The 13,384-nt window shown below is 45.9% G+C and overlaps 2 protein-coding genes across 3 annotated transcripts in view; both read right to left on the reverse strand.

Annotated features, from left to right (window-relative positions):
- Nucleotides 1-1,876: 1,876 nt before the first annotated feature.
- On the reverse strand, nt 1,877-6,294 carry LOC133968165 (tubulin beta-2A chain). 2 transcript variants are annotated; one of them, XM_062404056.1, is made up of 5 exons: nt 6,115-6,294; nt 5,644-5,752; nt 5,337-5,345; nt 4,358-4,468; nt 1,877-3,278 (listed from the first exon to the last, which is right to left on the reverse strand). In XM_062404056.1, exons 1-5 carry the CDS (start codon nt 6,169-6,171, stop codon nt 2,194-2,196), a joined length of 1,371 nt encoding a protein of 456 aa, XP_062260040.1. In that variant the 5' UTR covers nt 6,172-6,294; the 3' UTR covers nt 1,877-2,193. The 2 variants fall into 2 exon arrangements, with proteins under 2 accessions (XP_062260040.1, XP_062260041.1); XM_062404057.1 differs by lacking the exon at nt 5,337-5,345.
- Nucleotides 6,295-7,854: 1,560 nt separating this feature from the next.
- Nucleotides 7,855-13,384, reverse strand: part of LOC133968157 (solute carrier family 22 member 23-like) — a 34,027-nt gene continuing 28,497 nt past the window's right edge. Inside the window, exons 9-10 of the mRNA XM_062404039.1 lie at nt 13,023-13,146; nt 7,855-12,406 (exon numbers count right to left, since the gene is read on the reverse strand). Coding sequence (XP_062260023.1) covers nt 10,900-12,406; nt 13,023-13,146 — 1,631 coding nt within the window. The 3' untranslated portion in view covers nt 7,855-10,899. The remainder of the gene's footprint in view (nt 12,407-13,022; nt 13,147-13,384) is intronic.

Consider the following 13,384-nt stretch of genomic DNA (forward strand, 5'->3'; position numbering starts at 1 on the left):
TCTCAGCTTTCGGACTTAGGTCACGTGATCAACAGGTGGAGGTATGTATGGTGTCCGATTGACAGAGGTTTAGTTTATGTGAAGCTATTTAAAAGAGGCTTGGGGCTTCACCAGTTTTTACTGCTGCATTACATAACGCAATGGCACTAAACGTCTTCAAATGTTAATGAAAGTGATTGCTCCTTTGTATGTGCCTGTGCCAAACTTCTGTGGGTTCTTGCTTTCCCATGTCTTTTGTGGAGGTAACGTAATCTCCCTTCAGCCTCAAATACCAGGGAGTGCATAGTATTGAACCCGTTTATTTGACCCTGCTGTCATAAAGGTGTGTTTGTCGGCTTTTAGTGAGTTTCATTTAATTATAAGGTGCAGTCAATAGAGTTCAATCCCTGTATAGATGAAGAGTAACTGTCTACGCAACTAATGTTCTGATTCAACCCCTGAGCACATGGTTTGGGACTTTATGTGGCCTTTTTATCTACTAACTTTATTTACCTATAAGTATGATTTAGTACGATTTTGAAATTCCAGTTCTGTCACTTGGGCCTTCTGTATGTATCTTTTTATTTTATTAAATTGAGCAGCTATATAAATTAATCTCTCCCTAGTCCTGACACATAAGAGCGAGGTGGGTTCATCCTTGTCATGTGAAAGTCAACATCCGGTTTACCTTGTTTAAAAAATTACTTTCTCCTTTTTTCTATTACTTCTACTAATCTTGTCTTTCCTCTGGAAACATTCCTTGAAAAGTCATTTTTTTTTCTATTTTCTTTTTGGCCTTCAGTCTTGTGAAAGCAGATGTTTTTTATAACCTCTAACATTGAAAGTGTTTGCCCTGACAGCTCTGACAAGGGTGTGGCAAGAAGTTCAATATATTTCACATATTTAAACCTCGGGGATTAGAGCAATAGACAGTTTCGTGTGAATGGCGGTGTGTGTGTGTGTGAGTTCATGTCTGAGGCCCCAGCGCTGTGTCAGCAAGTTTCATCCTGTCACTGTCATAGTTTTGTGTCAGTGATTCATAGCTGTTTGGTCTTCTGTTGCTTTCTCGGCAGATTTTACAGATTTATTTATTGTTACTGGTGCTGGACTCCTCCCTGGTTGCCTGGGTGTGTCTCAGGCTGAGGCCTATCTGGAAAATAAAGCTGTAGATCACGATGGTATTCACCATTTTTATGAAACTCAAACCCAGAAAGATTATTCTAAATAATCTGATTATACTTCAGATATTGCCCGACATTGTAGAGTTTGGATATCACTGTTTTAAAGGGGCAAAAATAGAGGGGATTTTTTGTCCATAGAAAAAAACAAATCATAAAAACATAGGTGTGTTCATACTACACATCTTTGATTAAAAGGAAGACAACAATCATGTGTCATTCATTTGCTACTTTTAAAATGTATATCCAGTGTGTTGCTCTCAGGCCTGATATAATTTCTTCCTACTGAATACGGCAATCTTTAAAAACTTTCTTTGAAGATAGGTAATTTGAATAAAGTGAATTAAAATGAGGAAACAATCCTAACCTTTAAAAAAGTGAAAAGAAAAATACCAGAACCGCAGCATTAATTGTATTTTTCCTGATTTATACTATATCCTTCCACCAAGTTTCATGGTAGTCCGTCCTGTAGTTTTTGTTTAATCCTGCTCACTATATGAAAACAACCTTTATCGATGACAATTTTTGAAATTTTTTTCTTAGATCTTACAGGAATAGGATAGTTGTATTCACAGCCCCAGGAGAGTTTTTGTGGGATTTACTCAAAATAAACCATAAAGTTCTCTTATCAATACTTTGATAATTAGATCCATCCAAGTTATATTCAAGGATAAGGTAACATTTTTTTTTTACATATGAAATAAAAACACGACATGATGTATTGACAGGATTGTTTTTTATGGAGACAGTGAAAGCAAGTTGAAGTAAATGTTACAAAACAGTATTGAGGACAAGACTGTACTTCTTTTTTTTGACTCTGGCAAAGCATGAAAACCACAAACTATATAGTTGCATTTGTTTAAACATCAGTAAAAGCCATAATCTATATGCAGCATAGTTTTCAGCTATATTTCATCATGTTCTGAACATCGACCTCTCTATAGCGAGCTTTGTATGATGTCACTGCTCTGTCCAACAACGGCTACTATTAAAAGGGCGTGGTTCACTCAGAACGTCCGGTCAGTGTTTTGGATCATCAGTGGCGAACGTCGTGGGGGGCTTCCTCTTCATCCTCTATTTCGTCTTCTTCATATTCGCCCGTCTCGTCTGCAGTGGCGTCCTGGTACTGCTGATACTCCGACACCAGGTCATTCATGTTGCTCTCGGCCTCGGTGAACTCCATCTCATCCATTCCCTCTCCGGTGTACCAGTGGAGGAAGGCCTTGCGGCGGAACATGGCCGTGAACTGCTCGGAGATCCTCCTGAACAGCTCCTGAATGGCCGTGCTGTTGCCAATGAAGGTGGCGGACATCTTGAGACCCCGGGGTGGGATGTCGCAGACAGCCGTCTTGACGTTGTTCGGGATCCACTCGACAAAGTAGCTGCTGTTCTTGTTTTGAACGCTCAGCATTTGCTCGTCCACCTCCTTCATCGACATGCGCCCGCGGAAGATGGCCGCCACTGTAAGGTAGCGTCCGTGGCGAGGGTCACAGGCCGCCATCATGTTCTTGGCGTCGAACATCTGTTGCGTGAGTTCCGGCACGGAGAGGGCGCGGTACTGCTGACTGCCCCGGCTTGTGAGAGGCGCAAAGCCCGGCATGAAGAAGTGCAAGCGAGGGAAGGGTACCATGTTTACAGCCAACTTACGGAGGTCAGCGTTAAGTTGGCCGGGGAAGCGGAGGCAGGTGGTCACGCCGCTCATGGTGGCTGACACTAGATGGTTGAGGTCTCCGTAGGTAGGTGTCGTCAGCTTCAGGGTGCGGAAGCAAATATCGTACAGGGCCTCATTGTCAATGCTGAAGGTCTCATCCGTGTTCTCCACGAGCTGGTGGACAGAGAGCGTGGCGTTGTAGGGCTCCACCACGGTGTCGGACACCTTCGGGGACGGCATGACGCTGAAGGTGTTCATGATGCGGTCGGGGTACTCCTCGCGGATCTTGCTGATGAGCAGCGTGCCCATCCCCGAGCCTGTACCCCCGCCCAGAGAGTGGGTGAGCTGGAAGCCCTGCAGGCAGTCGCAGTTCTCCGACTCCTTCCTCACCACGTCCAGGACGGAGTCGACCAGCTCAGCTCCCTCGGTGTAGTGACCCTTGGCCCAGTTATTTCCTGCTCCACTTTGACCTGTGTGTTAGGACGATTGAAGACAAACCATGTTGGACAAAAAAATGGCAGAAGGGTTAGCATACTTTACAAAGGGTCAATAACGTGTTACTAGTTAGTTTATAGATGGAAATACATGTACATGGTCCCCAGAGGATGGATCCTATGGTGATCTAGAACCAGATTGACTGTAACATTGTATTCATTACCATGAATTTAGGTACAGACATAGATATGAACACGTAGTAAATGGCATTCCTTAACGTACAATATGTAACTTTAGGTTAGGGTTCTCTCAATCAAAACAATAACAATAACAAAACACCTAGTTTGTTGTCTTCATCAAAAGGGAGAAGATTATTTACCTGACGAAACTCAGGTTGAAAATCATGTTCATGAATGAGGTAATATATTAAAGTTTTATTCTTGTTACCCAGCAAATGGCAATGAATAAATGTGCACCATTCATGGTCGTCCAATACAAACAGTGGGAGGAAAACAACTGCTGACTTGAGTGAAGTTATAGCAAAGTGAGACAAAGCCACTGGTAAAGCAGATATGATGTAATTAACAGACCAACAATATTAAACCTTGAATAAAGTTGAGCTTTTCTCCGGGTTTGAACATTGCTTGAAACATTTTGGATAATATAAATACACAAGTCAAGAAAAATAGACAGATTAATGGAGAATCCTCACATAATCATGTCTTTAATTGCTTGTATATTATCAGAACGGTTCAAACTAGCTCTGCTCTTTGTGCTCCCTGCTGAGGAAAAGGAGAATGTGATGCAGTTTTTCGCCTCCTCATTTGTGATCAGCACTGCAGCAGTTTCTCCAAGTGGATCTTTTTTTTTCGCTGAGTCACCACGTGAGCTGTCTCAGTCTGACACGGCTGCACACGGACAACGCATCGCACCACTGGCACATTGCTGAGGAGCTGCAGAGGCTTTGTGCTGAGGACAGCCAGCGCTCTGCACTGCTCTCTGGTTAAACTCTATCGGAAGTGACAGAAGCTGCTGACATATACACACGTGCACGTCTCTGGATGTGAAATGGGTTCAGGATGAGTGGTGACATTTTGGTTCATCGTCCACTCACCAAAGACAAAGTTGTCGGGCCTGAACAGCTGTCCGAACGGGCCGGATCGAACCGAGTCCATGGTCCCGGGCTCCAGGTCCACCAGAATGGCACGCGGGACATATTTGCTGCCTTGGGATGGCAGAAGATCAGAGGGATAGAGGGATGGGGAGAAGTAATGGATGGAAGGGTGGAGTAAGATAACAACAGTCTCATAGTTCAAGAGGATGACTATTCGTAATGACTTCATAAAAACTTGACTGCACAGGTTGAATAAGTTAAAAATTAATTAGTCTGTCCATCAAGCTTGAGAATTAAAAACTGCAAACTGCCGTTTATTGTTCGTTTCTTGCACTTCACTGTGCTCCACCCTCCCAGTCTCTGCTCCACCCTCCCGGTCGGTGCTCCACCCTCTCGGTCTGTGACCCACACTGCTGCAGAATGCTGCACCGCTTACTCTGGAGCAGCAAGGCTTTCAAAGTGCTGAGCTCTGCAGAGTCCAAACAAGACTCCATTGTCCCCTGTAGCTCCCTCCGCCTTTTTTATTCTCCTTCTCTCATCATCCTCTCCCCGCCTGTAGTAAAAACATACAGATGGTTCTTCTTGGATTTTACGGAGAAATTGAAAAGGGTGGGGTGCTCATTTGTAACCCAGTAGGTGACACTGATGTCATCATGCATTGGAAACAACGGATCAATAATGCCTGCTGCTGCAGCAAACAGGCAGTTTGTGTTGGTTATGCAGCTGCTTTCTGTGCAGGAGTTTTTTATTTAAGCCAAAGCAGATGATGCATGTTTGATCCTAATCCTGGGTACAGGTAGATCTGCCCTGACTTGTCGGAGCTACAGCTTTTGGCCACATATCCTCTTTCACCAGACTCCCTGCGACTGTTTGAATGTGCAGCGGCTGCAACACACAATGCATCCGGAGCGACCTTCAACATGTCACAGCAATAAAATCAGACAGCCGGGTGTGACAGAGGTGGAGAGACTGCAGATACCTGTACTCCCTATGGAGAGTGGGACAAGAGGGAGAGGGAGGGCGAGAGACATGGGGAGACAGAGAAAGGGAGAGAGAGAGGGAGGGAGAGAGAGAGAGAGAGATTTCAGCATGTTCACTGTCCTAATTTATCCCTGCACTCGTGTTGGGACCTACTTTCCCCTGTGCAGCTGATGTAATGATGGAAGGTCGTGCAGGCATGATGAGTTATGCTTAAAAAGCTTTGTGGGGTGGTAAAATATTTTAAATCCAAACGTCGGATTTATTTCAAACTAACTTATTAAAATGTTTTTTTGTTTTTTGTTTACCTGATGCCTCGTTGTAGTAGACATTTATCCTCTCCAGCTGCAGCTCGCTGTCACCCTGGTAGGAGCCGGTTGGGTCGATGCCATGCTCATCACTTATCACCTCCCAGAACTTAGAGGAGACAAAGAGGAAAAACAGATCAAATGCGTCACTTGGGCCTTTTTTTTTTTTTTTTTTTCGTTATTGCGCATTTGCTTGGCGACAAAACGACATCACGCAGCAGCTGCCAGCAGAGCCCGGCCCCACTGAGCCACACGTCTCACACTGATACACAGGTTTTGGAGCTGTCTGACACTTGTTTTCACATGAATATATATATATATATATAAATATACATATTGATTCATCCAGGAGATCCAAACGACTCGAGTCATTTTTCATGGAGGTAAAACAAATCCTGGAAAAGTGTGGCACTGCGCATTTAAATGACTGAGTTGTTCCCTTTGGATGAAGTTAATTGATGATATTTGTACCTTCGCCCCGATCTGGTTTCCGCACTGGCCGGCCTGGATGTGAACGATCTCCCTCATGGTGAGCTGCGGGTGCGGGTCCTTGTCCTTCAGCCTCTCCGTCTCTGTCTGTGCGGTGGTTCTCTCGAGCCAGCTCTTCACCTCTCCTCTGTCTCAGTGGCGGGTGTTGATCCGATCATGTACGTGGACGTGCTGCTGGTCAGATGACGTCACACGCCCGGCGCAGCATCACCCCCCCCACCCCCCCAATCCCCCCACCCTCCTGTATCCCCGGCAGCCAATGGGAACGCAGAAGGTTTGATGCAGTGGAGGAGAGGATGGTGCATCGTCATCCTCCTGACATCAGCCCCCCTGTCTGTTCCACGCAGGAGGAGTCTGTGCCTTCTGGTCTGTTCTCGAATGGAAGGAAATGCTAAAGTTTGCCAGGGCAACACCTAAAGGCTCCACGTGTGCTGATGAAGTCACGGCTGAGGCGTTGGGTACCTATTGAAAAGGAGCTATCTTAATCCAAACTATAGTTTCCATGTTTTTCACAGATCATCATTCAGATGTAAATACAAACTAAAACCTATGAGCTACAGGCCCAGGTTAATCCACCCGTGAGTTGGATTCAAGCTTTGTTAGGGAAGGTTTTCTTCACCTGATTCGATGGTTGTTGTTTGCGGATCGTTAAAGGGATAGTTCAGCCAAAAAGGAAAATCCACTCATTATCTACTCAGCCCCAGCCCGATGGAGGGGTGGGTGAAGTGTTTGAGTCCACACAACACTTCTGGAGTTTCAGGGGTAGACAGCGTCGCAGCCAAATCCAACACAATTGAAGTAACTGGTGGTCAGATCCTCAAACAGAAGGAAACATAAAATGCCTCCATTCTGCTCCTGTGGTGTCATCCAAGTGTCACCAGGCCTCGACATTCGAATTCGACTGAACACAATGTCCTCTGCTCTCCTCCTCTGGAGCCATGTTAAAAGCACAGGGTTAATTAGGCCATTTCAAGTCCAATTTACTTCAATTGTATTGGATTTGCCTGCAAGTGTTTTGTGGTCTCAGTCACTTCACCCAGCCCTCCATCGGCAAAGTGGTGAGTAGATAATGAGATCATTTTTATTTTGGGTGAACTATCCCTTTAAGCCCCCTTGAGGATTTTTGACGTTGCAGCACATACATTTAAATAAACTTTAACATGAATTGGAAATGTGCCTAAATGGTGCATGGATAACAAACCTCTAATTATTTTATTATTTATAACTATTTTGTGACACGGGCCCCATAGGTCCTCGAGATATAGGAGCCACCTGGCAGAGTTATCGGTTTGTTCCAAAGAAAATTTCAAACCATCACCCAGTCCACTACATTGAGCCAACAAACCACTCAATACGTGTGTGATGGATTGACAAAACAGTTTGTACAGATCCTGAGAGGATGAGTCTAGATTTACAACTTGAAAAACACTGCCCCTCCGATTACTGCCAGCATGCTACTATGCTAAAGTAAGTTTGTGAACCTATAAACAGTAGTTTATACCCAATACCCAATTGATATTTCTAACATGATCACAAATGAACACAGATACGCCTCAACTCTCAGGGAGATCTTTTATTTTTTAGTTCTTTAAAAAGTTCTCTCTTTGAAACATGCCTACAATCAAACGTGGAAATATTTGAAAGTTATTTTTCTCGGGATCAACATTGAATAAATCCATGAAAAAAAAGAAAAATGCTTATAAAAGAAGACAGACCCTGATGTTCAGTTGATCAATAAATAGTGGTTTATTTTAACAACCGGTATGGCTTATTTACAAGTGCATCATGTCTGTTAAAACAAAACACAAAATGAAACCAAACAATTGGAAATTATAAATGGTACAATCCATGTTTTCTTTTTGTGTGTGTGTGTTTATTTATATTTTTTTACATTCATTCAAATCTCCCATCGAGAGATTCTGAGTCGCATGGTTGAGAGAAGCAAAACCTGAAATGTGTACACTGGGGACTTCATGTCTCTGACACTTTGATTCACCAAGTTCAAAACAATTCATCAGTCCATCCATGATCCAGGAGCTTCCATGCTATCAAACCTGGCTGTTTCCACACATTCGCTATTTACAAAGACATTATTTTAACTTTTGTTCCACTCTGCCACCAGTGACGGCTGCCAGTCGAACCCATCGCTGGTGCTGGTTTGGATCGCTTTCACCGATTTTTACCTTCATTTAAAAAAAACGTCAAGTCAAACCAAATGCTTACTAAGACCGAGGGAACAACTCCCATCAACACTGTGGAAGAGGTGCAGGGGAGCCGTGTGAACGTGGAAGCAACAGACCTCGGAGAGGACCGATCATTGTGTTGTGCTGTGTCGTGTCTTTACACTTTGTGGTGCATGAGGGTGTTCGGGAGATACACAGTTCATTATCTGCAATACGCACAACGACACAGAGAGGACGACACTCACAGACAACGAGAACTTGGAAGTAATGTCCTGACCGGCTCTCTGCTGAAAGAGTTTCTTATTAAGCCCAGGTTCAACCCCACAAAGTAGATTACAAGTGGTTGTGCCGCAATTATATTCATATTTATACAACTGATTCGAAATCCAGCTCCATTTTTCCCTTTTTAAGATGCAGAGCGCCACCTAATAGGACATCACATGATTGCAGGGTGTTTGTGCTTTGAGGCGTAGCAGCATGTTTTTGAAGAACAACCACAGACCGGTTTGCCCAGTCAGTCACATACCACACATATACGTAGCCTTTGTAAGGGAACATCTGACTTCAGTCAAGATCCTGTATGTTCCTTTTTTGTTTTTATACGTGTGCAACGAGCTGACAATAACAGATCTTCTGTAAAGTGTCATCATTGACTCCTGACTGGCTCCCCAATAAATCACCAATACTCTCCGGATAAATGATTCACTGTGAGAGGTTGATCACATTTGAAATGACACGACATCATTGAGTTGGTTCTAAGGTTTTACAGTACAGTGTATTATTATTATCATTATTATTATGATGAGGATTGTTGTAAACAGTGGTCTATGCGTGATCGCACATCTTTCTCATTACAACCTGCAGTGTGTGAAGTGTGGAAACGCACCATGTTACACACGTAGTGTAGTAAAGTGAAAATATAAAGCCGTCCACATACGGACATGGAGCCTTTTGATTTAAAAATCATGAGAACTTTTATCTGTAAATAAGGATTTGACCTGTTTTCCCCTAAAAAGTATGAAATATTGCATCGCTAAGGTAAACTTGCATGTGAATGTATGAACACAGGGACACACGTTAATGCCAGAACATGAGCAGGAGAACACGCTGAAGGTTAGTGAGGCAAGCGACAAGTCACCAAAACACATGGGTCATCTTTGTCATCCGGGGGTTACGTTTCAAACTGAGCTGTTTGTGAACGTGTGTTTTTGTCTTTTACGGTTTGCTTTAGGTTTTTTGCTCACGAGAATTTTTCATGCTTCGTCCCCACTGCAGATACTGAGGTGCCACCACACCGAGGTGCCACGAATACTGTTAGAGAGAAGAAGTACAGCCTTGTACGATAAGAGCACGCCATGGGAGATAGTTCAAAAATAATACTTGAAATCGTAAAAAAAACTAAACAAAAAAACTCAAATCAATCTCAGCGACTAATTATGCATTTACTTACAATTGTCACATTTACAAATAAAACCATTTGCATACCATAAATTTCATTGACTGAAACAATTGGAAAAATAAGTTTTCTTCAGACCGACAAAACATGGGTCATTTGCCCCCCCCCCCCCCCCACCCCCCCTAAGCTAACGTCACTTTTCATACAATGTGAACCACGTGTTGAAGAATGCATTTTAGCTTCAATCATATCTCTCGGTTCTAATTCCTCACATGATCTGTTTTTTTTAAACTAATATCAGAATGAATCGTATTTTCGGACATTTGGGTTCATCTGATTCGTACGGTCGATGGCAGGGGACCGCTCACCTGTATTTCTCAAAATACGGCGGCAATACTAATGTTTTGGCACTATCTCTACATTTAATTTTGGTCATTTTGGCATTCTATTTAGAAATAACAAATCACTCCAATTCGGATCGTTTTTCTCTAGAACAGCAAAAAAGTTCTGCAACATTCAGATTTTCTTGTCCACACAGGTAAGGCGATATTTTTATCCTTAAAAAATAAGTTAGACAAACAATTTATTTGAGCAAAAGTACCAGTGATTAGATTTTTTTTTTTTTAAGTTTTCCTTTTTTTTAATATATATTTTTTTATTTTGTTAGCATCGTTGCATCTCTCAACTGTCCTGACGACCCAGCGCAGTGATTGAAGGTGTTAAGTCTCTTTAAAGCGACAGACTGTAATTTCCCATTCATTTTACATCAAAGTCGTTAATAGGCTGGTGATTTCCAGTGACATTCAAAACGAAACAAAGAGCAGAAGGTACTGTCACATTGTCACAAACCAGCCTCTGGCACTCTCTCACTTGGTGGTCTCGTTTATTGGCTGATTGCTGGAAGGTGGGCAAGGGGGTGACGGGTCGGGGGGGGGGGGGGGGGGTTGGGTCATCGAGAAACATACAACAACTGAGTAAGACATGTCTGCTCAACTCCAGGCGGAGAAAGTCTTCGTTAAACACCTGAAGTGTGGAGCAGGACACTTCTTGCCGCTCTCCCTTCCCCTCCGATAATCGCGTGACGTCAGGGTGGTGATGGGGTGGGGGGGTGGTTGGGGGGGGGGGGGGGGGGGGGGGCTGCCTCCCGACGCAACCATAAAGCTTTGTTTTCCCGGCCGCGACGCTGGATCAGGACGACGCCACATCGTTGACACCGTAGTTTTCTGTGCAGGCGACACCAGAGTCTATGGGGGAGGAGACGGTGCAGTCCAGCAGGGAGGGAGGGGCCGCTTCTGTGCAGCCTGAATCTGTGATGGAAGTCGTCAGCGAGTCTAAGCGCAGGGGAGCAGGTGAATCTGGCACAATGTCGGTGACAGTCACAGCGGGGGAGTCCGGAGTGGAAGCGGGCACAATGTCTGTGACGGGGAGGATGGCGGCAGACGGTTCGGCGGTCTTGACAGCATCTATGACGGGGGGAGTGGACGTTCCCTCTGAGGGCAAATTGTCTGAGTCAGTGGGTGGAGGTGGAGAGGGTGGAGGGGAAAGGTTGATTATAGGGGGAGTCGGGGGCCGAGGAGATAAATCCTTAATACAGGGAGAGGGAGAGTCTGACGGTGGTGGTTGGGAGTCCATAACGGGGGGAGGTGAGGGGGATTCTCCAGTCGGAGGAGGAGGAGTGTCAGAGTGCGTGATAACGGAGGGCGGAGGGTCGGGGGAAACGGTGCAGTCTGTCACAGGAACAGGGGAGGGAGCTGGGGAGGGAGCTGGGGAGGGAGCCGGGGAGGGAGCCGGGGAGCGAGGGAGGCTGTCAGGCATAGCTGGAGTCGGGGAGTCACCGGGACGAGCAGCGATGTCATTGTCAATAATCGGGGGGTTTGGGGATTCCAGCATGGAGCTGGGCGGGGGCTCGATGACGGGCGTGGTGCAGACCATTAAGGAGGCGGGCGCAGTGTGAGGGTCGGGAGGAGGGGTCGAGTTGGATGGAGGGGTCGGGGGAGCGGCCGGCTCTTTGGTCGGAGAGGGACCAGTGTCGCCCATCTCGAGGAGGACAGAATCCGACGTGACCTCGACAGCAGGATCGATCGCTGGAGGTTCTTCAGCGTCGACTAGAAGCGGGTCTGTGGCGCACGGGGCTTTGTGTAGAGGAGTGGAAGACAGCAGGTGCTCTTTGCTGGCCAGTATGACGTCGCCTTTCCCCAGCGCCGTGAGGGGGGTGGTGGATAAAGAGGACCTGGAGTGGCCGTTGGGGTCTTTAACCTCCGGCTTGACCGGGTGCACCTCCATGAACGCGGGGGCCGACGTGTCTCCGACCGACTGAGCCGTCAGATCGACAGCCGAGGACGCGGTGGAGTCCATGGTGGACACGGCGGTGGCAGCTGCCTCGTGGAGCGGCGTGTCGTGCACCCTGGTGTAGTCCCTGCTGCTCTCGGACTGTGCCAGCAGGAGGCGCTGCTCTCCAGGCTTCCTCGGGGGGAGGAGAGGCTGTCGAGTGTAGCACTCGCCGTCGGCCAGGGTCTCGGGGAGGGGCTGGTAGCGGGTCTCTGGCAGCAGGAGAATGCAGATGATGCAGATGAGGGTGCAGCAGGCGAAGATGATGTGGTGGAGGAAATAGCCCTTCTGGTTGTGGAGCTCCATGATGGGTGCAGTCAGCATGCCGAAGCCAGCGCTGGCGAGGACCAGGCCCACACCACCGCCCCTGAGAGGAAACAGAGAACGCTGTCAGCTGGGGGGATTAAAGGTTTACGATCACACATACCTAAAAACATGATTAAAGGGCAGAGGCACCATCGAAATTATTCACAGTAAATAAAACGGAGGCTCCAGGTTTTTGCTGCTCTGATGACGTTTCACTGCTTTTTGATCCAACAGCAGCAGAGCGTGCTGCAGCACACCCCCGTCCTCCCTCTCCTGCCATGCCCCGAACACACCACAGAGGGGCACCCTAATCGCACTGTCACCAGAACAGCCCCCCCCCTTACATAACCTCAAATAATGAACGTCCAGTGCTGTGTCATATAGTCTCACAGGGGAAGGCGGAATCGCACAAGATGTGGATTACATGTGACACCAAACTGTAGTTTCCGGCGGCTCCATGATTTCATATCTGCCATTAACAACAGGGCCAGCGCCTCATTCATCTGTGTTACGTGATGAAAATCCAACCATAACACTCAGGTCAATTATATAATTAAATTTACAACACAAATTAGAGTTAACTAACCAACAAATTCTAAAGCTTGTGTAACAGGCTTTTATAAACAAATGATTGACTCGTCCTCATGTTGCAGTCACAGTGTGTCTGTGGGTTTTACCTGATCACAGTGGGGGTGATCTCGGCACAGAAGAAGATGCTCAGGTTGCTGACTGCGTGGGAGGAGAACATGCCGATGATGGAGAAGGCGATGGAGAAGTTCTTATTCAGCGAACCTGAGCTGTCTGCAGACAAAGCAAGAGACACACACACACACAGACACACACACACACACAGCAATTTAGAGTCAGAGCCCTGAGCAGTGAAGTGAAAAGGACAACAGTGCATGTAAAGTTCACATAAACAAGGGCTGGGGAAAGTGTTTTTCCTTTTCTATAGATTTTTTTTTAAGAAGCACAGCATAGTTTTCCTTTGAGGAACATTGTATTATATATAAACTTAAAAATGGTTTCGTGAAAAGGA

The sequence above is a fragment of the Platichthys flesus genome, chromosome 14, assembly GCF_949316205.1.
Source record: "Platichthys flesus chromosome 14, fPlaFle2.1, whole genome shotgun sequence".
NCBI classification, from domain to species: domain Eukaryota; kingdom Metazoa; phylum Chordata; class Actinopteri; order Pleuronectiformes; family Pleuronectidae; genus Platichthys; species Platichthys flesus.

Bases quoted from the DNA above. Each gene is read 5' to 3' on its own strand.
- LOC133968165 (XM_062404056.1), bottom strand. From the start codon at position 6,171: ATGAGGGAGATCGTTCACATCCAGGCCGGCCAGTGCGGAAACCAGATC. The intron at 5,753-6,114 runs GTACAAATATCA...GTCTCCTCTAAG, and splicing joins GAAACCAGATCGGGGCGAAG to TTCTGGGAGGTGATAAGTGA. The intron at 3,279-4,357 runs GTGAGTGGACGA...CCTAACACACAG, and splicing joins GCCCGACAACTTTGTCTTTG to GTCAAAGTGGAGCAGGAAAT.